This window comes from Bombina bombina, chromosome 7 (genome assembly GCF_027579735.1).
Source record: "Bombina bombina isolate aBomBom1 chromosome 7, aBomBom1.pri, whole genome shotgun sequence".
Lineage (NCBI taxonomy): Eukaryota > Metazoa > Chordata > Amphibia > Anura > Bombinatoridae > Bombina > Bombina bombina.
Window position 1 is genome coordinate 353,139,760 of NC_069505.1, and position 25,767 is coordinate 353,165,526.

The 25,767-nt window shown below is 39.6% G+C and overlaps 1 protein-coding gene across 2 annotated transcripts in view; it reads left to right on the plus strand.

Annotated features, from left to right (window-relative positions):
• Window positions 1-21,092, plus strand: part of GLT8D1 (glycosyltransferase 8 domain containing 1) — a 63,658-nt gene extending 42,566 nt beyond the window's left edge. For both annotated transcript variants that reach the window (XM_053721031.1, XM_053721032.1), the window contains exons 8-10: window positions 4,158-4,324; window positions 6,390-6,502; window positions 18,349-21,092. In XM_053721031.1, the coding sequence (XP_053577006.1) occupies window positions 4,158-4,324; window positions 6,390-6,502; window positions 18,349-18,539 (471 nt within the window). In that variant the 3' untranslated portion in view covers window positions 18,540-21,092. The remainder of the gene's footprint in view (window positions 1-4,157; window positions 4,325-6,389; window positions 6,503-18,348) is intronic.
• Window positions 21,093-25,767: the final 4,675 nt, after the last annotated feature.

Consider the following 25,767-nt stretch of genomic DNA (forward strand, 5'->3'; position numbering starts at 1 on the left):
TCACCTCTCAAGCGCCTTTTTTTTCTAAAGAAAACAGACCCAGTTTGGCTAGCCTCTCCTCATATGTTAATTTCTCCAATCCCCTTATTAGCTTTGTGGCCCTTCTCTGAACTTTTTCTAGTTCTGCAATATCTTGTTTTGCGATCAGTCCCCAGCACTGCACTCCAGACTCAAGGTGCGATCATGGGGCTGTCTTTACGGACTTAGAAACAGAAATTTAGAGGTTTAAAGTATATTAATATAACCATGTTTTTTGTGCAAAGCTGGGTAGTAAAGGCATTATCTATATTTTTAAACATTAACAAATTGTTGTGTTTACGGTCCCTTTAATTATTGTTTCAGTGAAAAATAACTGACAGTGAAGTCATAATTCAACTTTCGCTATTCAGATTGATCATTTTAGTTTTAAAGGGACATTAAACCCAAACATTTTTTTTTCATGATTCAGATAGAGAATGCAATTTTTAAAAAGTTTCCAATTTACTTCTATTATCAAATTTCATTCTTGTATTATTCTTTATTGAAGAGATACCTAAGTAGGTAGCGTGCACATGCCTGAAGCACTACATGACATGAAACAGTGCTGCCATCTAGTGCCCCTGATAATGTATAACATTGTTGCAAAACTGCTGCTATATAGTGCTGCAGACACGTGCACACTCTTGAGCTTACATTTCAGCTCTTCAACAAAGGATAACACGGAAACCAATCAAATATGATAATAGAAGTAAATTAGAAAGTTGTTTAAAATTTTATGTTCTATCTAAATCATGAAAGAATTTTTGGGGGTTTTATGTCCCTTTAAACAACTTTCCAATTTACTTCCTTTATCAAATTAGCTTTGTTATCTTAGTATCCTTTGTTGAAGACAATGCTCAGGAGCAGCAATGTACTACATGGAGCAAGCTTAACACATCAGCCAATGGCAAGAGTATATATGTGCTGCTCCTGCGCCTAACTAGCAACAAAGAATACCAAGAGAACAAAGAAAATTTGATATTAGAAGTATATTGGAACATTGTTAAAAATGGCATGTTCTATCTGAATCATGAGTTTCATTTTGACTTTACTATCCATTTAACATGCACCTGTTCGGTTTTTCTGATCACCAACCAAAACTCTGAAAAATACATTTATGGAACATTTTTCAACAGCTAAAAGGACTTAAAGGGACAGTCTGCTCCAGAATTTTTGTTTAAAAACACAGATAATCCCTTTATTACCAATTCCTCATTTTTCATAACCAACACGGTTATATTAATACACTTTTTACCTCTGTGATCACCTTGTATCTAAGCATCTGCAGACCATACCCCCCAACTGTCCCGATTTTCGCGGGACAGTCACGATTTTAGGGGTCTGTCCCCGGTTGCTAGCCATCTGTCCCGATTTACCCCAGGCATTTAAAAAAAAAATATTTTTTTTTGTTTTTTTTTTAAATTCTATTGGGCCCATACTCAGAAGCAGCTGGCTTTGCTTTCACAGGGTTAGATACCTGTTAGATTCCCTGTGGAAAAGGAATGGTGTGTGGGTTAAGCAGGCGTAAGAAGGCTGTATACACTCTGACCACGGGTAATGGTGACCTCTCTAACCTACCTCTGGTAGTGATGAAGTCTAACTCCTGATGATAATAGTAGCATGCCTTCAGTTTTATACAATGAGCAATGCTAATACCAGGGTAACGAACAGTGGCAGCCGCAGACTGCCAGCTAATGTGCTTGCCAACCCCAGGACCCCATACAATGAATTACAGATACCCATATGTGATGTAGTATGTGTGTCTATCTGTATCCATAACTGTGTGTGTGTGTGTGTATCTGCATGTATAAGTTTATGCTATGTAGTGTGTGTATCTGCATGTATAAGTTTATGCTATGTAGTGTGTGTATCTGCATGTATAAGTTTATGCTATGTAGTGTGTGTATCTGCATGTATAAGTTTATGCTATGTAGTGTGTGTGTCTGCATGTATAAATGTAAGCTATGTAGTGTGTATGTGTATCTGCATGTATAAGTGTATGCTATGTAGTGTCTGTGTATCTGCATGTATAAGTGTATACTATGTAGTGTCTGTGTATCTGCATGTGTAAGTGTATGCTATATAGTGTGTGTGTATCTGCATGTATAAGTGTATGCTATGTAGTGTGTATCTGCATGTGTATGCTATGTAGTGTGTGTGTGTATCTGCATGTGTAAGTGTATGCTATGTAGTGTGTGTGTATCTGCATGTGTAAGTGTATGCTATGTAGTGTGTGTGTATCTGCATGTGTAAGTGTATGCTATGTAGTGTGTGTGTATCTGCATGTGTAAGTGTATGCTATGTAGTGTGTGTGTATCTGCATGTGTAAGTGTATGCTATGTAGTGTGCTACTGTGCATTTTTGCTGATTTTAAAGGCCAGAATCTAGAATATTAATGGGGAATGCAGAGAGCAGTTTTAAAGAATGTATTATTAAATGTCCAATTAAGATAAAAATATTTAGCAATGTCTTTGCAAAGGCTAATTAAATACATAGCTCACATAGCCATACCAGTGATTTGAGCTTGTGCTTGATTTGCTGCCTAAGTATATTAAAATATATGACTTTATTTAGAATTGTATTTATATTATTTTGGTTTTATGATTTTTTAAGCCCCGCCCACCATATTTCAATTTTTTTGCTGGGGGGGGGGTGTCCCTCTTTTGAATTTTGAAATGTTGGGAGGTATGGCAGACTGCCCCCTTATCTCAGTTCTTTTGACAGACTTGCATTTTAGCCAATCATTGCTGACTTATAAATAACTCCAGAGCATACAATTTTAAGCAGCTTTCTAATTTACTCATATTATGAAATTTTCTTCCTTCTCTTGGTATCTTTATTTAAAAAGCAGGAATGTAAAGCTTAAGAGCCGGACCACGTTTTTGGTTCAGAACCTAGGTTAAACTTGCTTTATTGGTGGCTAAATGTAGCCACCAATTAGCAAGTGCTAGCCAGGGTACTGAACCGAAAATGGGCCGACTCCTTAGCTTAGATTCCTACTTTTTCAAATAAAGATACTAAGAGAACGAAGAAAAATTGATAATGAAAGTTGCTTACAATTGCATGCTCTATCTGAATCATAAAAGAAAAATGTGGATTTGATAACAGATGTGACCTATTGGCATCACTACACTCTATTAAGTGATCAGTCAATATATATACCCTTCAACGGTATTCCCTGAAAACGCCATTTTGTTTATTGCTAATCGTGTGCATATTATTTTTTCAATTTATGAAATGGCAAGAGTGACCCTGAATTTCTCATTTCTGGGAGGTAATGATTTTGAGTTTTTAGGGGTAACTGCAAAAACATTTTGGGATTGTGATCACTAGAAAAACACACTGAAACAATGTTATCAACCACCATGTGTTTAACATCTATAAATTATAATGACATAATACACATTTCCAACCTAAAAACAAAAAAAAATTTGAGTCATATACTATTTGTCTGAGTATTAAATAATGCGTATTAGAAAGAATAAAGTATGAAGCAATGTTAGCACTGCCCTTCAAGTGCTCGCTGCCAGACCCGGTTCTCCCAAACCGTGTATAGACGTAGAAAGTGTTGAAAGTGGCAGCGCTGTGTCACCTCCAGGGAACCAAGCTGCCCACGTCCTCTGAGTCAACCTTGTTGCTTTCACCTCCAAAAAGAAAGAGCTCACAAGTGTAGCAGATTTCAGACAATGTGGTAGGCGCACAAACTGGTTATACTCACAAGATTGCAGTTAAAATAAGCCTTTTATTAAAATCACAAAGGTGTCTTCAGGTGCAGCTTCAGGTTTTATTTAAAATAGAGCTCAACGCGTTTCGGCTAAAAGAAGCATTTATCAAGAGCATAAAGTTAAAACAATTTCTGGAACAAATGCTTATATTAGTCACTATTGTGAGCTCTTTTATTTTGGAGGTGAAAGCAACAAGGTTGACTCAGAGGACGTGGGCAGCTTGGTTCCCTGGAGGTGACACAGCGCCGCCACTTTCAACACTTTCTGAGTATTAATGAATTGCAAAATAATATAAATGTATTTACTATGGGCTCAGACTAACAAGTATGAGTGTTTTCAATTCTGATTCAGTTATATAATGTATTTTTGTACATGAAAATTTTTCAATTTTTTTTTTTTTTTTTTTTTTTTTAGTACAACTATATAGGATTTCTCGATTATAAGAAAGAAGTAATACGGAATCTGGGAATGAAGGCAAGCACATGTTCTTTTAATCCTGGGGTCTTCGTTGCAAATTTAACAGAGTGGAAAATGCAGAACATCACACAGCAAATTGAAAAATGGATGGCACTTGATGTTGCGTAAGCATTTGTAATCAATCTGAGATTTTCTTTGCTGCATTACAGAATGTCATACTGTTGGATAGCCCAGTTTAATATACTTTCCACATGGGAAATCCATAGCTAAAGCTGCATGCACAAATGAAATAAATAAACATATTTAAAAAAATATACTCTTTCTAATGGTATATGGTGGCGCGCTAACAGTTATGCATGAGTGAAAAGGAGTTTATCGCTTGTGTTTGTGTGCGTCAGATGTAGTGCTCTTATTACTAGTTAAAAGTTAACGCGATCAATTGAGCGCAATTTAAGTTAACACATGTCGGGATAGCGCGTCCTCAGAGCTCTGGTTAACTATTTTGCAAAACAAATGTCACAAAACACATCAAAAATACATTACAATGTACTGTTACACACATAATAGCACCATCTAATAAAAATTATTAAAAATGATTGCACAAAAAGCTATATGGGCTGAAATATATGAGATCTCAGGTGTTGGGGAAAGAAAAGGCAGACAAAGGGCTTTAACATTGAGATACAAACACATGTATAAGGGGTTAATAAAGTGTTATAGTCTGTATTTACTGAAATAACATAATAACATAGCAGAATATGCTCTAAGTATGTTTAAATAGAACATTGAAATGTGAAATATTAATATTTTTCATGTCAGGTTAGCGCACTTAAGAATATGCAATCAGGTCTGCGTGAGTAGGGTGTTGTTTTTCCACTTTTTTATGCTCCATTGACTCCCATGGGGAAATACGTTAACATTGTCGCAATATTCTAAGTTTGACCATTTGCGCACATCGGTTTAGTTAGTGCTCATGTTAAAACAGTTTACTTGTAATTCAAGCGCTACCTGACGCACACAAAAAGCTTACTTATACTGGAGTTAAAGGGACAGTCTAGGCCAAAAAACTTTCATGATTCAGATAGGGCATGTCATTTTAAACAATTTTCCAATTTACTTTTGTCACCAATTTTGCTTTGTTCTCTTGGTATTCTTAGTTGAAAGCTTAAACTGGGAGGTTCATATGCTAATTTCTTATACCTTGAAGGCCACCTCTTTTCAGAATGCATTTTAACAGTTTTTCACCACTAGAGGGTGTTAGTTAATGTATTTCATATAGATAACACTGTGTGCTTGTGCATGTGAAGTTATCTGGGAGCAGGCACTGATTGGCTAAACTGCAAGTCTGTCAAAAGAACTGAAATAAAGGGGCAGTTTGCAGAGGCTTAGATACAAGATAATCAGAGGTTTAAAAGTATATTAATATAACTGATGGTTATGCAAAACTGGGGAATTGGTAATAAAGGGATTATCTATCTTTTAAAACAATAAAAATTCTGGTGTAGACTGTCCCTTTAAAGCAGGAGCGTTCGATACCGCTCCACTTGTATTATGGCCCTAAATTGGCTAAATTCTGATACAAGTTGACTGACTGAAGCAGTAGGGACTAAAGCAGATTGTTGTTAGTGCCCCTTTTTTAATTTGTTTTGTTTTCACCTGAATCACTAATTATCATCTTATATATATATATATATATATATATATATATATATATATATATATATATATATATATATATATATATATATATATATATATATAATAGATAGTTAGAGCCCAGCACCATAAGTTTCAATACTGGCTTCCAGCTTGTGTGCTCGTTACTGTGGAGTATCAGCCACACTCCAAAAGATACAGTCCATATATGCAAAGTGTAACAGCACCACAGCACAGTCTTACTTCTTAGAGGTGAAAAATTATTCATGAATAAGGACCATGTAGGTCCGAAACGTCGCTTTTTTATGGTTGTTGTACCTCAATAAAATAATTTTTCACCTCTAAGAAGTAAGACTGTGCTGTGGTGCTGTTACACTTTGCATATATGGAATATATATATATATATATATATATATATATATATATATATATATATATATATATATAATGTTCTTCATAAAGTGTGTGTCACTGTAGATCTTTATCTAACACTGATGTTTCTGTTTTAATTATCATGTTTACAAAAACTTGAAACAAACTATATAAAATGATTGTTGTTTTTTCTTTCTCTAGGGAGGACATTTATAGTAAGAGTCTTGCCGGAAGCATCGCTGCACCACCGCTGTTAATTGTTTTTTACAAGATCCATTCTAATATCGATCCTATGTGGCATGTAAGACACTTGGGTAAGTGCCACTGTCCTTTTCCAGAATAATTATATCATTAAGTACTACATATGGCTACATGCTTCAGGAATACTTTACATACACCTTCCAGATTGAGCATGGAAGAAGAAAATCTAAATTTAGAATAAAAAAAAAACTCACCCAATTGTCTCATTTAAATGGATTACCTGCAGTTTGTAATAAGCTCAAATAAACAAACATCTATGAGCCCTGGTACCATTAGAGACATCATGATGATGTCACATACAACAGAGGTGTCAGCCAGGTATGCCCTTTAAATTGTGGTTCTTTCATTGGCTGGATTGGCAGGGCTTTGCCGAGATTTGCATTAGGTGATCTCCTCCCCAGAAGGATGGTATGGTGCTATGCCATAATGTATGCTTAAGCATTTAATACATATATGAAATAACAATATTTAAAAAAAAAAAAAAAACAACTTAGAAGCCAAATAATACTTTGGCTTTTTGGAACATTTTTAGTAAATGTTAACCGAAACATTTCAACATGGTGCACTTTATCAGACCCTTTTTTGCATTAACACTTTTATTTCAATCTATTTGCTATCTCGCGATTGACAGCTAAAAAAACGCTAGGAGGGAGTAAATATAAAAATAACAAAAAAAGAATCTAAGAAACAACATTTCAAAGCTACTCCACTGTTAGTTCTGAGGATAGTGTGGTTGACCCTCTTAGTACATCTACTTTACAACATAGTTAAGTAATCTTAAAAGCCCTCCATTATCTCTATAATGTTATTAACTTCTGTATGTATGTATTGGGTACTTGTAAAGTGCGGCTAATCACCTGTAAGGGTCTCAAGGCGCTGCTCATTTTCTCGACCTCGGAAGGATGAAAGGCTGAGTGAACCTCACCAGGAATCAAACCTGCAACCCTTGGGTTGCTACAGAGCTCAGCCACAGTGCCTTAGCATGCTGAGGTATCTGTTCAGCCTAACTTTTCATATTGACTATATAGAACAGATGAAAATTATAAAGAAATGTTCCCTTTCCTACAATCCACTTATTTAGAATTCTAATGTGAAACATATCCGATGTGCTTCTAGGCTGTATAATAGGAACTGTATTGTCAGTTCTAACTGATTTTCTCTTGTAAGATGTATCGAGTCCACAGATTCATCCTTTACTTGTGGGATATTCTCCTTCCCAACAGGAAGTGGCAAAGAGAGCACACAGCAGAGCTGTCCATATAGCTCCCCCTCTAGCTCCACCCCCCAGTCATTCTCTTTGCCGGCTCTAAACAATCGGAACGGTAAAGTGAATGTGGTATTAGAAATGTAGTTTTTATTTTCTACAAGCAAAAGTTTGTTATTTTAACCTCTTAAGGACATATGACGGAATTTTTCCGTCATAAAACAATTGAGCAAACTGAAAGCTGTGTCCTTAAAGGGTTAAATGGTACCGGTGTGTACTATTTACTCTTTAGCAAAAAGGAGATGAAGATTTCTGCAGGGAGGAAGATGATTTTAGCATGCTGTAACTAAAATCCACTGCTGTTCCCACAAAGGACTGAGGAGTACAAGAAAACTTCAGTTGGGGTGAACGGTTTGCAGGTTCAGTCATTTATTTCTAGACAAGACTGTGATAATGCTAGAAAGGACTGATAATATCCCCATGAGGGAAGGGTAAGCTGTATTCAGAAACTAAGTATGGAATTTTAAGCTTACATAACAGGGCTAGTTTATGCTGGTTGACGCTACTTTCATGGCAAACGGTTTTTATTGAAAATTTCGTTTGTTTGAGACACTGAGGGTTACTTTGGGTTTCTTTCAGGGGTTGTTACCCACATGGCTATTGTTCAAACACTTGGGAGTGTTTCTTTAGGCCTCACAAGCACCGTGGTGAGGTGGGAGGGGCCTAATTTCGCGCCTCAGATGCGCAGTTATATTTGACTAGAAGTTCAGGCTGCTTCACACGGAGGGTCCGGCTGCAGTTTGAGGGCCTATAAGAAGTTTTTTCCCCACAAATCTGGTTCCTAAGGGCAGGTAGGGCCACAGCAGAGCTGTGGCAGGGTGCTGAACGTTTTTTAACCGGTTTTTGGCTTACTGTTGATCCGGTTTTGGCATTAAGGGGTTAATCGTTTTTATTGCTAGTGGTGCAATCCTACTAATGCTTTAGGTACATACTGTAAACATTTCGAAAAGTTTGCTGCATTTTTTCACTGTTTTGCAAAATTGTGTGCCTTTTTTATCTCTTAAAGGCACAGTAACGTTGGTGTCTGACACCAAGGAAAATCCTTGTTTAATGTGTTTAGAAACCATGGTGGAACCCCCCCTCAGAATGTGTCCCACTTGTACTGATATGTCTATACACTTTAAAGAACATATTGTTGCACTTAAAAATGTGGCCCAAGATGATTCTCAGACAGAAGGTAACGAGGTTAGCCCGTCAACCTCTCCCCAAGTGTCACAACCAGTTATGCCCGCTCAAGTGATGCCTAGCACCCCTAGTGCGTCTAACTCTTTTACCTTGCAAGACTTGGCGGCAGTTATGAATAATACTCTCTCAGTGTTTATCTAAACTGCCCGTGTTACCTGCAAAGCGTGATAGCTCTGTTTTAAGAACAGATTCTGAGCATTCTGACGCTTTAGTAGTCGTATCAGATATACCCTCACAACGCTCTGAAGTGGGGGCGAGGGATGTGCTGTCTGAGGGAGAAATTTCCGATTCAGGAAAGGTTTCTCCTCAGACAGATTCAGATACGTTGGCTTTTAAATTTAAACTAGAACACCTCCGCTTATTGCTCAGGGAGGTATTAGTTACTCTGGATGACTGCGACCCTATGGTGGTTCCAGAGAAATTGTGTAAAATGGACAAGTATCTAGAAGTTCCTGTTTACACTGATGTGTTCCCGGTCCCTAAGAGGATTGCGGATATCGTTACTAGGGAGTGGGATAGACCAGGTATTCCCTTTGTTTCCCCTCCTGTTTTTTAAGAAAATGTTCCCCATATCTGACCCCATGCGGGACTCGTGGCAGACGGTCCCTAAGGTGGAGGGGGCTATTTCTTCACTTGCTAAACGCACAACCATACCAATTGAAGACAGTTGTGCTTTTATAGACCCTATGGATAAAAAATTAGAGGGTTTACTTAAGAAAATTTTTGGTCAACAAGGTTTTCTTCTCCAACCTATTGCGTGCATTGTTCCTGTAACTACTGCAGCTGCTTTCTGGTTCGAGGCGCCGGAAGATGCGCTCCAGACGGAGACCTCATATGAGGATATATGGACCGAATTAAGGCTCTTAAGCTGGCTAATTCTTTTATCACAGATGCCGCTTTCCAACTTGCTAAGTTAGCGGCAAAGAATTCAGGTTTCGCCATTTTAGCACGCAGGGCGCTATGGCTAAAGTCCTGGTCGGCCGATGTGTCGTCAAAATCCAAACTCTTGAACATCCCTTTCAAAGGAAAGACCCTCTTCGGGCCTGAATTGAAAGAGATTATTTCAGAAATCACTGGGGGAAAAGGCCATGCTCTCCCTCAGGACAAGTCCTTTAAGATAAAGAACAAACAAAATAATTTTCGTTCCTTTCGGAATTTCAGGAGCGGTCTCGCTTCATCCTCCCCTGCTACAAAGCAAGAGGGTAACGCTTCGCAACCCAGATCAGCCTGGAAACCTTACCAGGGCTGGAACAAGGGTAAACAGGCCAAGAAGCCTGCAGCTGCCTCCAAGACGGCATGATGGGGTAGCCCCAGATCCGGGACCGGATCTAGTAGGGGGCAGACTCTCTCTCTTTGCTCAGGCCTGGGCAAGAGACATACATGATCCCTGGGCCTTAGAGATTGTATCCCAGGGATATCTTCTAGAATTCAAGGACTCCCTCCAAGGGGAAGGTTCCACATTTCTCGTCTGTCTACAGACCAGACAAAGAAAGAGGCGTTCTTACGCTGTGTAGAAGACCTACATACAATGGGTGTGATCCAATTGCGGAACAAGGGCTGGGTTTTTACTCAAACCTGTTTGTGGTTCCCAAGAAAGAAGGAACTTTCAGACCAATCCTGGATCTCAAAATTCTAAACAAATTCCTCAGAGTCCCATCATTCAAGATGGAGACCATTCGGACAATCTTGCCAATGATCCAGGAGGTTCAATATATGACTACCGTGGATCTAAAGGATGCGTATCTGCAAATTCCTATCCACAAAAGATCATCACCAGTTTCTCGGGTTCGCCTTTCTGGACAAGCATTACCAATTTGTGGCTCTTCCTTTCGGGTTGGCCACTGCTCCCAGAATTTTCACAAAGGTGCTAGGGTCCCTCCTGGCGGTTCTAAGACCGCGGGGCATAGCAGTGGCGCCTTATCTAGACGACATCTTAATTCAAGCGTCGACTTTCCAAAGAGCCAAGTTTCACACGGAAATTGTATTGGCCTTTCTGAGGTCTCACGGGTGGAAGGTGGACATCAAAAAGAGTTCTCTCTCCTCCCTCATAAGAGTTCCCTTCCTTGGAACCCTAATAGACTCGGTAGAAATGAAAATATTTCTGACGGAGGTCAGAAAGTTAAAACTCTTAACCACTTGCCGAGCCCTTCATTCCATTCCTCGGCCATCTGTAGCTCAGTGCATGGAGACAATCGGGCTAATGGTAGCGGCAATGGACATAGTCCCTTTTGCACGGATACACCTCAGACCACTGCAACTATGCATGCTCAAACAGTGGAATGGGGATTATGCAGATTTGTCTCCTCAAATTCAGTTGGACCACGAGACCAGAGATTCTCTTCTCTGGTGGTGGTCTCAGGATCACCTGTCTCAGGGAATGTGTTTCCGCAGACCAGAGTAGATCATTGTAACGACCGACGCCAGTCTGTTGGGCTGGGGTGCAGTCTGGGACTCCCTGAAAGCTCAGGGCTTATGGTCTCGGGAAGAAGCTCTTCTCCCGATAAACATTCTGGAACTGAGGGCGATATTCAACGCGCTCCAGGCATGGCCTCAGCTAGCTGCGGCCAAATTCATCAGATTTCAGTCGGACAACATCACGACTGTAGCTTACGTCAATCATCAAGGGGGAACAAGGAGTTCCCTAGCAATGATGGAAGTAACAAAAATAATCAGGTGGGCGGAGGATCACTCTTGCCATCTCTCAGCAATTCACATCCCAGGAGTAGACAACTGGGAGGCGGATTTTCTAAGTAGTCAGACTTTTCACCCGGGGGAGTGGGAACTCCACCCGGAGGTATTTGCCCAGCTGACTCGGCTATGGGGCACTCCAGAATTGGATCTGATGGCGTCCCGTCAGAACACCAAGCTTCCTCTTTATGGGTCCAGATCCCGGGATCCCCAGGCGGTGCTGATAGATGCTCTAGCAGCGCCTTGGTCCTTCAATCTGGCCTATGTTTTTCCACCGTTTCCTCTCCTCCCTCGTCTGGTTGCCAGAATCAAGCAGGAGGGAGCTTCTGTGATTCTAATAGCGCCTGCGTGGCCACGCAGGACCTGGTATGCAGACCTAGTGGACATGTCATCTGTTCCACCATGGACACTACCAATGAGGCAGGACCTTCTCATTCAAGGTCCTTTCAAACATCCAAATCTAATTTCTCTGCGTCTGACTGCTTGGAGATTGAACGCCTGATTCTATCAAAGCGTGGTTTCTCTGAGTCGGTTATTGATACCCTGATTCAGGCTAGAAAGCCTGTCACCAGGAAAATCTACCATAAGATTTGGCGAAAATATCCTTTTTTGGTGCGAATCCAAGGGTTACTCATGGAGTAAGATTAGGATTCCCAGGATATTGTCCTTTCTCCAAGAAGGATTGGAGAAAGGATTATCGGCTAGTTCCTTAAAAGGACAGATATCTGCTTTGTCTATTCTTTTACACAAACGTCTGGCAGAGGTACCAGACGTTCAAGCGTTTAGTCAGGCTTTAGTCAGAATCAAGCCTGTTTATAGACCTGTGGCTCCGCCATGGAGTCTGAATTTAGTTCTTTCAGTTCTGCAAGGGGTTCCGTTTGAACCTTTACATTTCATAGATATTAAGCTTTATTCTTGGAAAGTTTTGTTTTTGGTAGCTATCTCTTCTGCTCGAAGAGTTTCAGAGTTATCTGCTTTACAGTGTGATTCACCTTACCTGGTTTTCCATGCAGATAAGGTAGTTTTGCGTACCAAACCCGGTTTTCTTCCTAAGGTTGTGTCTAATAAGAATATTAACCATGAAATTGTTGTTCCTTCTCTGTGTCCTAATCCTTATTTGAAGAAGGAATGTCTGTTACACAATCTTGATGTGGTTCGTGCTTTAAAGTTCTATTTACAAGCAACTAAGGATTTCAGACAAACAACTTCATTGTTTGTTATCTATTCTGGTAAGAGGAGAGGTCAGAAGGCGACTGCTACCTCTCTTTCCTTTTGGCTGAAAAGCATCATCCATTTGGCTTATGAGACTGCTGGCCAGCAGCCTCCCGAAACAATTGCTGCTCATTCTACCAGAGCAGTGGCTTTCACATGGGCTTTTAAAAATGAGGCTTCTGTTGAACAGATTTGTAAGGCAGCGACTTGGTCTTCACTGCATACTTTTTCCAAATTTTCCAAATTCGATACTTTTGCTTCTTCGGAGGCTATTTTTGGGAGAAAGGTTTTACAAGCAGTGGTGCCTTCCGTTTAAGGTACCTGTCTTGTTCCCTCCCTTCATCCGTGTCCTAAAGCTTTGGTATTGGTATCCCACAAGTAAAGGATGAATCCGTGGACTTGATACATCTTACAAGAGAAAACAGAATTTATGCTTACCTGATAAATTACTTTCTCTTGTGATGTATCGAGTCCACGGCCCGCCCTGGCTATTAAGTCAGGTAGTTTTTTTTGTTTAAACTACAGTCACCACTGCACCCTATGGTTTCTCCTTTTTCTTCCTAACCTTCGGTCGAATGACTGGGGGGTGGAGCTAGAGGGGGAGCTATATGGACAGCTCTGCTGTGTGCTCTCTTTGCCACTTCCTGTTGGGAAGGAGAATATCCCACAAGTAAAGGATGAATCCGTGGACTCGATACATCACAAGAGAAAGTAATTTATCAGGTAAGCATAAATTCTGTTTTTTAGTTCTAATGCACAAATGGTCACTAGATATTATTATTATTATTATTATTATTATTATTATTATTATTATTATTATTATTATTAATAATAATAATAATAATAATAATAATAATAATAATAATAATAATAATATCATCGTCTATTTGTAATACATTGCCTAATTGCTGGAGCTTGGGTACATAAACCTATAAAATTAAATTGTTTCATGTTAAATTACAGATATTTAAAACAGTCTAAACAAACAAATCCAAAACAGGAGGAAGAGAGCCCTACTCAAAAGAATTTAGTCTACATGTTGAAGGTTGGTTAGACACGAGGTGTGGGGGTAGCTTGTCACATGGATTGTAGTTGCAGCAGTGAGAAGTCATTTCAAGATTTCTAAGGAGTGGTGGTAACCCTCACTAAATAGGTGGGCTTTCAAATAGCTCTTGAAGCTATGCAAGGTTGAGGACTGTTTGACAGAGCGAAGGAAAGGGTTCCAGGGAATAGCACATGAAAAGTCTTTGGAGGTGGGATAGGGAGGTATTTTAAAAAAAAAAAAAAAAAAAAAAATGAAAGCACAAATATAGGTCAGAAGTTAATTGAAAAGGGAGGTGTTAACATTTTAGTACATCTACTACCAGCTGGATAGCAGCTAAAAGGGACAATAAATTCAAAATTAAGCCTAATTAATTTACTTCTATTATCAGATGTGCTTCATTTTCTATGTATCGTTTGTTGAAAGAGAAGCAGTGCTCTACTGATAGCTAGCTGAATACATCAGGTGAACCAATAACGAGATGCATTTATGTGCAGCCACCAATCAGCAGCTAGATCCTAGTAGCTGATCTTGAGCCCACCTAGGTATGCTTTTCAAAGGTACCAAGGGAGCAAAGCAAATGAGATGATATACGTAAATTAAAAAGTTGTTTAAAATGGCATGCACTATCTGAACCTTGAAAGCTTATTGTCCCTTGAAGATGCTGTCCAGCTGCTCCTCTGCTGTCCTGGAGAGGTTCCTCATAGGAAATAGTGGATGAACACATTTCATTTGTTATCATACTTTTTTTAATAAGATGGTGTGAGATCACAAGTCATCACATGTCTAATAGGAGGAGGCAAAATACCCAACATAACAGAGCTTTAAATCCCTCCCACTTTCCTATGATACCTCAGTCTTTTTTTTTTCCACCAGCAAGGAGTGTGGGTTAAAGATGAAATCCTAATCTTCACGTCCTTTTAAAAGGGTTCTATAACTGATGAAAGACCCATTATCCTCCCTAGGAACAGGGCAGTGGAGTGTACAGGAGTTCAGCCAGGCAGTGAAAATCTTCCCTCAGTGTGTAGATGCCACCAGCCTCCCAGGTGAAGTATGGTCATGCCCACCAATCACTTGGTCTACAGTGTGCTGCTCCTTATAGATCCTTGGCACTGTTCTTGCACTGCCTTGGATAGGCCGTCTACTAGAAGCAGTCTTCTGCAGCTAAGGTGAGCATGGTAGGCAAAGGTGCTGACAGGTAAGTAGCATGCACCTTCATAGACCACAGGCTATCAGCATGATCATGGTTCACATAGCCTGGGGCCATGATCACATACACCATTTAACAATATGTACAGTTTTAGGCATTTCTGGCACCTTTAAAAGAAAAAAATACTTAATAAAAATGGATTACTGTGATTTTATATTTGCTGACTTAAATTTAACCACTCTGCAGTGCGGTAGCCATTTTCTCAAGCAGGGAAGGAGAGTTTAAAGTGACGTTACACAATTACTGTAACCCTTACTTCTTTTAAAGAAAAATGTGTTTTAAAATGTAAGAGACCGTACCCAATTGTTTCTGATTCCCTTCTAGACACTTCACTTTATTACATTGTGCCAACATTTGTGTTTTCCTCTTGGGGGTGCCTCTTATAGTGTATTTCTATGCTGGTATCTCGTTTTAGATACTTGCCTGTTCTTACTATATTAATTACTATAGAGCAAACTGGTGCAGCTCACATCTTAGGCAATAATGCTGATCCTTTAGGAGGGTGATCGACTGATCATTTAACACCTTTTCAACAGTGTTTGCTATGGAAGGTTGTGCTGATATGCCCCCTCCCTGCTCCGTTATGACAATAGTGCACAGAGTCTATGGCCTAACGCTAAACAGGGTCATGCTGCTTTGCATTTGCAGCAGAGTTCTCACCAGAGGTATCCCCAGGACAGTTTTACTGACTTTTCTCCCACTTAAAACCATATATTCACAACTAATGGGTTTCATGCCTCCATCAGTTAAGCAAAAATGCATGCAAAGTGCAGAAGAGAAATCTGCGCAGGCCCTAGGCTCATATGGGACATCCTAGGTACCCCATATCTTTCAGTACTATTGAATCAGAATTTTCCTGCCCTGCTGTGGATTATTTAGAAACCCAGGACCCCCTGCTGATTAAATACCAAAAGTGTCCTTTAATTTTAGTTTGGAGCACATACATTTGGAGGTTGAGGACCTCAATCTGCAGACAAACAATCTGTTAAAAAGATTGATGTTCTTTAAGGCCATCCTAAAAAAGCCATCTACCTTCTCTGTTCCTGATTCAGTTTGTAACCTAACTAACAAGGAATGGAATAAACCAGGCATTTCCTTTTGTTCCCGCCACTAAATTCAAAAACATATTCACCTTACCCTCTGAGACTATTCCAAATGTGAATGGTGCTATTTCCACTCTGGCTAGGTGGACTACCATTCTTTTAGAGGTCATTTTTTTTTTAAGGATCCCAAGAACATAAAGCTTGATTCTTTCAGGATATATGTTCTGCCCAGCTGTTAGGGTAGCATGCGTATCTGCAGCTACTGCAGTCTGGTGTGACATAATTTCTGACATTATTTGCCAAGAAGCTGACATTTACTCAAGGTTGTTCAAGACTGCAAACAGCACTTGGACTTGGACTGGATGATATTATTGGTACAGTCACTGGACATAAAGGAGCTTTCCTGCCGTAAGAAAAAGAAAGCTAAGAGCAGGGTTATGTCCGCTGGATTTTTTTTACTCTTCATCATTCTGAGCTCATCTTCATCATTGTACCAAACGTCCGAGACCTCCATGTCCACATGGATACCTGGTTGTCTCAGTCCAAACAAACCAAAAACCCTTCTGTATGTTTTCAATCTCCATGACTCCATTCTGGTAGGGGGCATACTGGACCTTTTTCAGCAGGCTTGGAAAACATCCTTTCAAGATTCCTGGTTACTGAACATAATTTCTCAGGGCAACAGCAGTGCTAACAAAGGTTATTGGAGTGCTTTTGTCGGTAGTGAGAGCTTATGGAATTGCAGAAGCTCCTTAGACGACATTCTGGTACAGGCTACTTCTCCCCAGATTGCTCAGGAACATATGAACAAAGTTATTTAGTTTCTGGGTTTCATTATAGATTCTGTATCAATGATACTACCTCTCATAGATTAGCACAGACTCATATTGCAGAAGCCTTGTGCCCTTCTACATCAATCTCCTCTTCCTACAGTGCTTCAATGCATGGAAGTGGTTGGTCTCATGCTAGTGCAGTGCCAGATGACGTGCCTTTTGCCAGATTCTACTTATATCCTTTGCAGCTATGACTGTTTCAACAATGGAATGGAGATAACAACAAATCTCAGAAGATCCCTTTAGACTTAAAGAGAAAACAATATCTAACTTGGTGGCAAATTTACCAATCTCTGATTCAGGGAGCCTCCTCTTTGTCCAACCTGGGTCGTAATCACCACCAACACCAGCCTGTCGGACTGGGGCGCAGTTTGGGGTACCTGGAGAGTGCAGGGAGTTTAGACTCCTCTGCTGGCGAGACTACTAATCAACAAAGTCTGAAAAGTGTTCCTTTCCTGATTCTGAAGAATTATTGTTGGAACTCTTTTTAGAATTCCTTATATTTGGCAATGTTTGCAGGATGTTCTGTATAAGGGTTTATCAGCCAGTTCCCTTAAAGGCCGAATTTCTATGCTTACGTGATAAATTTAATTTCTTTTGTGATGGTGAGAGTCCGCAAGACTCACCCTTGTTTCTTCATTCCAGTTGGCATCAGTACCATTTTTGCACTTCACTTGCTTTGTTTTATCTTTTCTAAATGTCTCCCTTATCTTTGTCATATGTATGACTCGGGAATCATGGGAAAATGGAAGGGATTAAAAGATCTGTTATGCTGGGTGTTTTTGCCTCCTCCTTTTAGACTGGACTTTAATCCCACATGTAATGGCTCGTGGACTCTCACCATCATAAAATTAATTTATCAGGTAAACATATGTTTTTCATCTGTGTACATGTATTTTGGTTATTAGCGACAAACAGCTGTTATGCATTTGTTCCTTACCTGGTTTAGTACTTCTCTGTTTAGTTATAAAATGTGTTATAAAACTTTTTTTGCTTCTAGTAATTAAAGACAACAATGTAAATCCGTAATCCTCTCCATGTTCATATTTAATTATATGCTGTTTATGTAATTAAATGATTGGGTCAATGGAGCATGTGATATATCTAAGGTTGCCACCTTTTTGGTACAAATTAAAAAAAAAAACAGCCAAACTCATCATAAATTTGCATAAATAATTGCACAGCATTACTCTTGTTCCGGGGCTGATTTTATCAGATTTTCTGTTTTGAATTCAGGTTTCAGCACAACAAGGTCTTTATTTCTATATTTATTCTTTAATATATATTATTGACCTGAACTTTAAACACCAGTCTTGTTAAGTATTGGCTGGATGGCAACCCTAGATATATCCCCTAACAAATTTATCATTTGCTTTACCAAAAACTGTTTTGACATCAACATAATTTACTTTATTTTCAAAGGTTCGAATACAGGAAAACGCTACTCTCCCCAGTTTGTGAAGGCTGCAAAACTCCTTCATTGGAATGGTCATTTTAAGCCATGGGGCAGAGCTGCTTCATATTCAGAAGTATGGGAGAAGTGGTATATTCCTGATCCTACCGGAAAATTTTCTCTTGTTCGGAGACATGGTGAGGCTGAAGAAACCATGTGAGCTCAGTGGAGTTCTAATGCTATGAACTTCTGTTACAAGACTGTTCAATGATCTTGTGAAATCAGTATTTTCTCAGGAAACATAAGCTGATAAGAAAAATATTTTCCTATTTTGGATTTAAGACTCTATGGGATTTACATCTTTTTTTTTTTTTCACCCTCTAACCTTTTGGGTTATTTTTTTCTGTGTTTATCACTAATCAAATCCTGTAACCATCACTTAATTTATAATCCTAGCTAGTATACCAGTGTATTTGCTCTGAGATCACCAACATAAGAAATCCATGGTGATGTTCATTGAACATCTCTTCTGGATAAGATAAATCCTAGACCGCCCCCCTCCCCGGTGTGCCCTCCCCGCACTAATACCTATACACTCCTCTCTTTCCTTTGTTCTCTATCTCTCTATATAATTGTATTCACATATTGACAAAGTAGCTTAACATGGATTTCTAATGTTGGTGATTCAGCAGTGGATACATTGGTATGGCAGCCTGTGGATCAGAGCTTTTTGAGCCTTCAAACCCAGCAAATGGATAGAAGGGTCCCAAATTTGGACAGACATAACTTGAAATATCGTCAGCTCTATAGTGTGGGTAGTGGTCAATAGGTTAAAGGGACACTAAACCCAATTTTTTTTTCTTTCATGATTCAGGTAGAGAATACAATTTTAGAAAACATTCCAATTTACTTCTATTATCTAATTTGCTTCATTGCTTAGTTATCCTGTGTTGAAGAAATAACAATGCAAATGGATGAGCCAATCACACGAGATATCTATGTGCAGCCACCAATCAGAAGCTACTGAGCCTATCTATATATGCTCTTCAGCAAAGGATATCAAGAGAATGAAGCAAATTAGATAATAGAAGTAAATTACAAAGTTGTTGAAAATTGCACACTCTTTCTAAATCGTGAGAGAGAAAAAATGGATTTCATGTCCCTTTAAGTTTGCGTGGGTTACTCTAGCATTACAGAAGTGGATGTGGTCAGAATCTTGAAATTTTTGGCACAGAAATGTTGGACGAGATCTATAGCTTTCTATTTAAAAAATATTAAGAGAAAACAATTGGAAGGGCTCATATTTGGAGTTGTATCTGTTGCTTTCATTTCCAGGCATTGATGGGAAGGCTTGTACAATGAGGGGAAAAAGAGGAAGATGGAAGAGCTATAGGGCTCCATGTACGAAGCAGCGAAAGCTGCTCCGGAGCCTTTGCGGGGCAGGTTCGCATATGCGAGCCTGCTTCCTGCAATGTAAGAAGCAGCGGTCATTAGACCGCTGCTTCCTAAAGCCTACGCTACCTCTTAGGTGGCGAAGCAAAATCACCAAGAGCACGCTCGCTCTCGGTGATTGACAGCCCCTTCAGTCGCGTGATTGGTCGTGTGATTGAAGGAGCGGGCATTACACACTCCGATGAGTGTGTAATGGTACATACAGGCAAGCGGATCAATAGATCCGCTGCCTGTGTGTAACGGAGGCGGGCGGACAGCTTTGCGAGTTAAGAAGCTGTCCGCCCGCCTCTTAGTACATGGCGCCCATAGTATTAAAGTCTGAGTTGATCTTGTATTGTATCCCCTCACCTTCAGTGCTCAGATTTTTCACTGAAATTGGATTTTTTTATACACAATTGATCTTGATATGTCACCAGCCATTGTTCTAATCCTTGCAGGATTTTAAAAGATTAAGCATTTTGTAATCATGATACATTTCATTAGTGATTGTAATTTTTATTTTCAATTATATTACAATTTCTTTTTAAATGTATTCTTTCCCATAGACTCATTTCGATAAAGAAAAGGTAATCATTATTTAGATTTTTGGTAGCAGTAATCCATTTATGAAATGATTATTTATGTCTGTAGCGCATGCTTGATAATCTTATCAAAGGACTGCACTTTCTAAGTAAAAAATCTGTTATTTGTATATTTTATCACTGTAAAGGAACATTTGCATGTTCCATTGTAAGACATTATACTAGACAGTTTCACTTCTGTTAAAACGTAGGTCACATTACTGTTTACATTTTGATATTACAAATAAAGGGACATGAGTCTTGATTCAGATAGAGCGTGCAATTTAAAGGGATATGAAACCAAAAAATTATCTTTCATCATTTCGATAGAGCATGTGATTTTCTCATTTCTATTTTCAATTTGTCATGGTTCTCTTGGTATCTTTTGTTGAAAAGCAAGAACGTAATCTCAGGAGCCTGCCCATTTCTGTAGCGCTATATGGCAGCAGTTTTGCAAGAATGTTATCCATTTGTAAGAGCACTAGATGGCAGCGCTATTTCAACAAGGAATATCGTGGGAACCAAGCAAATTTGATACTAAAAAGGTCATTTGGAAACTTTTTAAATGGTATGCGCTGTCTGAATCACACAAAAAATTGACTTTCATATCCCTATAAAGATAGGTTTACTGCTATTTTTTACTTTTTAATATCCTTTGTTAAAAAGCATACCTGGAAACGAGAAAAAGAGAGGGGGAGAGAGAGAGAAAAAGAGAGGGGGAGAGAGAGAGAAAAAGAGAGGGGGAGAGAGAGAGAAAAAGAGAGGGGGAGAGAGAGAGAAAAAGAGAGGGGGGGGAGAGAGAGAGAAAGAGAGGGGGGGAGAGAGAGAGAAAAAGAGAGGGGGGGAGAGAGAGAGAAAAAGAGAGGGGGGGGAGAGAGAGAGAAAAAGAGAGGGGGAGAGAGAGAGAGAAAAAGAGAGGGGGAGAGAGAGAGAGAAAAAGAGGGGGAGAGAGAGAGAGAGAAAAAGAGAGGGGGAGAGAGAGAAAAAGAGAGGGGGAGAGAGAGAGCAAAAGAGGGGGGGAGAGAGAGAGAGAGAGAGAGGGGGAGAGAGAGTAAAATAGAGGGAAGAGAGAGAAAAAGAGAGCGGGAGAGAGAGAGAAAAAGAGAGGGGGGAGAGAGAGAGAAAAAGAGAGGGGGAGAGAGAGAGAAAAAGAGAGGGGGAGAGAGAGAGAAAAAGAGAGGGGGAGAGAGAGAGAAAAAGAGAGGGGGAGAGAGAGAGAAAGAGAGAGGGGGAGAGAGAGAGAAAGAGAGAGGGGGGAGAGAGAGAGAAAGAGAGAGGGGGAGAGAGAGAGAAAGAGAGAGGGGGGAGAGAGAGAAAGAGAGAGGGGGGAGAGAGAGAGAAAAAGAGAGGGGGGGGAGAGAGAGAGAGAAAAAGAGAGGGGGGGGAGAGAGAGAGAAAAAGAGAGGGGGGGGGAGAGAGAGAGAAAAAGAGAGGGGGGGGAGAGAGAGAGAAAAAGAGAGGGGGGGGGGGGAGAGAAAAAGAGAGGGGGGAGAGAGAGAGAAAAAGAGGGGGGAGAGAGAGAGAAAAAGAGAGGGGGGGGGAGAGAGAGAAAAAGAGAGGGGGGGAGAGAGAGAGAAAAAGAGAGGGGGGGAGAGAGAGAGAAAAAGAGAGGGGGAGAGAGAGAGAAAAAGAGAGGGGGAGAGAGAGAGAAAAAGAGAGGGGGAGAGAGAGGGGGAGAGAGAGAGAGAGCAAAAGAGGGGGGGAGAGAGAGAGCAAAAGAGGGGGGGAGAGAGAGAGCAAAAGAGGGGGGGGGAGAGAGCAAAAGAGGGGGGGAGAGAGAGAGCAAAAGAGGGGAGAGAGCAAAAGAGAGGGATGGAGAGAGAAAGAGAGCAAAAGACAGGGGGAGAGAGACAGAGCAAAAAAGGGGGGAGAAAGAGCAAAAGAGACTACACACATATGCTCCATTAGTTCACAAGATGTGTGCTTTTAATCCCTGCAAAAGTGTTCAACACAGTGACATGCAAGCTATAGTGCAATAGTAAAAAGCTGTAACACATTAGAGCATTTTTTAAAAACGTTTACGTCCCTTTAACTCTTTACACCAAAGTGCATTTTAGTCTTTTACCAGGTTATAGGTCACACAGCCCTCTTTATGCCACTGGGTGCAGATTACACTATGAAAACCTATATAGTACTAGATATCTACCTGCTAATGGTGTGTGAGACAATTCAGTCCATTTACCAAAAACAGAAATGTATTGCTAGTAAATGAAGATGAAAGTTAATATTATTCACACTTTATGTATAATGTTACTTGTGATCTGACCATTCTAATGAATGTTTGCTTTTGTGATGTACAGTATTTTATGTTAACAGCACAGTGTACTGTCATATATTTTATTTCCTCCCATTTACAGTGTTTCCAGTAGACGTGTATTTGTTTCCTTACAAATTTACATTTGTTAACAAAACATGGATATTCGTCTACCTTTCACAAAACGAATATCTAAATGAATGCAAGCATGAAAGGTAAAGAAAACAAATGAATGACCAATTTCTCAGTATCCATTGGTTACCTTTAACCTTTTAAGGACATATGACGGAATTTTTCCGTCATAAAACAATTGAGCAAACTGAAAGCTGTGTCCTAAAAGGGTTAAATAGTTAAAATACCTTTAGCGAGCTGGAGAGCCCGGCTGGGCTTATTGGAGGCTTGGTGTGGCGGCTCCCAGGACCTGCACTAAAGTAGAAGGTGAACTTTTTTTTACCTGTAGTTTTGGAACAAATGTAACTGAACAGCACAGACACGAATATTCAAAATATTTAGAATATTTGGAACAAAGGATTCAACTGAACCAAAAATTTTGCCCGTGCACTTTTACTTTCCAGTAAACTATTTTACTTGCTGGAGTGTATTAAATTGTTTACTAATAACGCCTTTACATTTATTATGCTATTTGAAATGGCTATTTTGCCTGTTGTGCAGAAAATGTCAATACTTGAGTACTGAGGTTATAGAAAAGCTATGTACACAAGAAGGTTTAGAAGTAATCAAACTCCCAGTGGGGGTATGACATAACAATAGAAAATTTACATTTTATTATCTTTTAGGTATTGTTCTCACTGTGTATACAGGGAGAAAAAATAGAGAGATAAGCTGAGGTCCACTCTCCCTGCAAGCTCAGACCATTTTTGGGTTGTGGTTTCAAGTAGTAGAGACATCTATTTAACATACAAAAATCTACCTAAATGAGCAATTTCCCATAACTTTTATAATATGCAGCTTGTAAAACAAGTCAATGGAAACAAATTTAGGAGAAACCAATTATGCAGTACACTGGCCCTTTAAATCAGTGTTTCCCAAATAGGCCATTCCCTTAACAGACCAAATTTTCATTATATCTTAACTAGCGCAAAGGTGAAATGATTGGCTCACCCATCAGCTAATTATTTCACATATAAGATATAATGAAAATCTGGCCTGTTAAGGGTCCTGAGTTTGGGAAACACTAATTTAAATAGTGTTATATATATGTATATATTTTGTAAATGCTGGGTGCACTATTTCTTTAGAAATTGTTTTACTTATTTATGGCACAGTTTCTGTGATTGACATTTAACAGCACATCTTCATCATCTCCTGTATATTTTGTTTTTGAAAAGAAAAGTGTGGATGTTTTAATGAACCTAGCAAGACAAATGTGAAAATATACTGTGACATCTATCCAAAACATATAGTGCTGTAGAATGTTCCTGGATTAAAAAATAAAATCAGATCTAATTGTTTTTTTCTTGTAAGTAAAATAAAGAAAGCTTGTTAATACATTCATGATGTTGTTGTTTTCTTCTACTGATGAACAGACACAAAGGCCAATAAATTGAAATCATTGTTGGTACAATGTATTGTACAATTTGTTTCCTCCTTAATATACCCCAGATTATCCATTTTACCTGCTGGAGTGTGTTCCATTAATTACAAATAGGTGTTTGCCTGTTGAGACTGCCACCTATTCTGAAAATGTCAATCTTGCAGTATTGGCTGTAGAAGAGATTTTAACAAGAGGCAATCGCAAAAATCAACCTTACATTGCGGGGATGGTAGAGATCCCAACCCATTTAAAAAGGTGTTCTTGGGAATTATGGTGGGTGGGCTAATGAGCATCAGCAACATTCAGGAGCTTTGTTCAGTAATAACAAAAAGGAGATTATTTAATCTATACTTTGGCCCAAAGGCGATCTATACATTACACTTTTGGTGTGTGTAATTTGCCAATTGCAGAAATAGTGGCATCATTCCCCCTCCGGAAGGCGACCGCTTATCCAAGAGCCACTGACCCTACTCAACCAGTAATCTGCATGCTGCTTCACCTCCATACAGGGTGACAGGCCAGTGATCAACTCCAGTAGTTTAACACTAGCTGACAGCTTTACAAGAACTGATCTCTTTACCTGTGTTCTGGGAAAGGTACTACTAGCAACCAACGCTCCCTGCCATCTCACTGCAACTTACCACGTGGCATTGCCACTAAATGCAAGACTGTAAGGTGTATAATCCCACGGGGGGGGGGGGGGGGGTGTCAGCGCAGGCCAAAGCCTGGGGCCTAGTGTACCACCTGAGGCATATGTAGATTATCTGATAAGGGCCCCTTAGAATGACTCAGACCACGCAGCATTATGATCGAAAGCCAATTCTGTTTATTGCACAGTGCAAGCCTTTCTTATAGTGACATACAGGGTTAAGGGGATGACACGTTAGGACCGCGTCATCTTACACAGTTATACAGAGCAATTTACAAGGAAAAACTGGAACATGAGTTTCTCATAACAATAATTACAGAGTCATAACAAACTACCATCTGCGGAGACAACAAGGTTTCTGATGCCTCTTGTTTACATTATCTTATTCTATCTTATTTCTGGGCGTCGGGCCAGGGTACATTTGCAAGGCCGAACAGCTAAGGAAATTATCATAACATGCATATAATTCTCACTGCATAATACCCCAGTATAATAAAGTCTATTCATTACAAAATGGCTGCGAGGAACAAGATGGCTGCGAAGAACAAGATGGCTGCCATCAGGTTCATATTACCCCTAACATACCATCCTTTTATTCTAACAGAATAACATAAAAATAGACAGGCATAGAAAATTAGTAAAGCCTTATATTATGGTAACAGAACTCTGTGAGAATACTAAAGAGAAAAATATTCGCATGTCGTGATATACTTTTATAGGCTAATTGTCACTGCATATAGGTACAGTCCCTCCAATACCTTCCATCTATCCTCCAGCCTTCCCAAAACTACCGGCACAGAGACCCAACCAGCCCCCCATCTACCCCCAAACAACGCTGCATCTTCTATCTCTCCACCTGCATTGCTAGCACCCCCCCATATGTCCAACAGTTCCTTTTCCACAGTAAAGCATGACATAGCAACAGCACAACTGTCTCTAGGTGGCCTCTGATCACTTTAAGAACAGTCTTTGTCCATT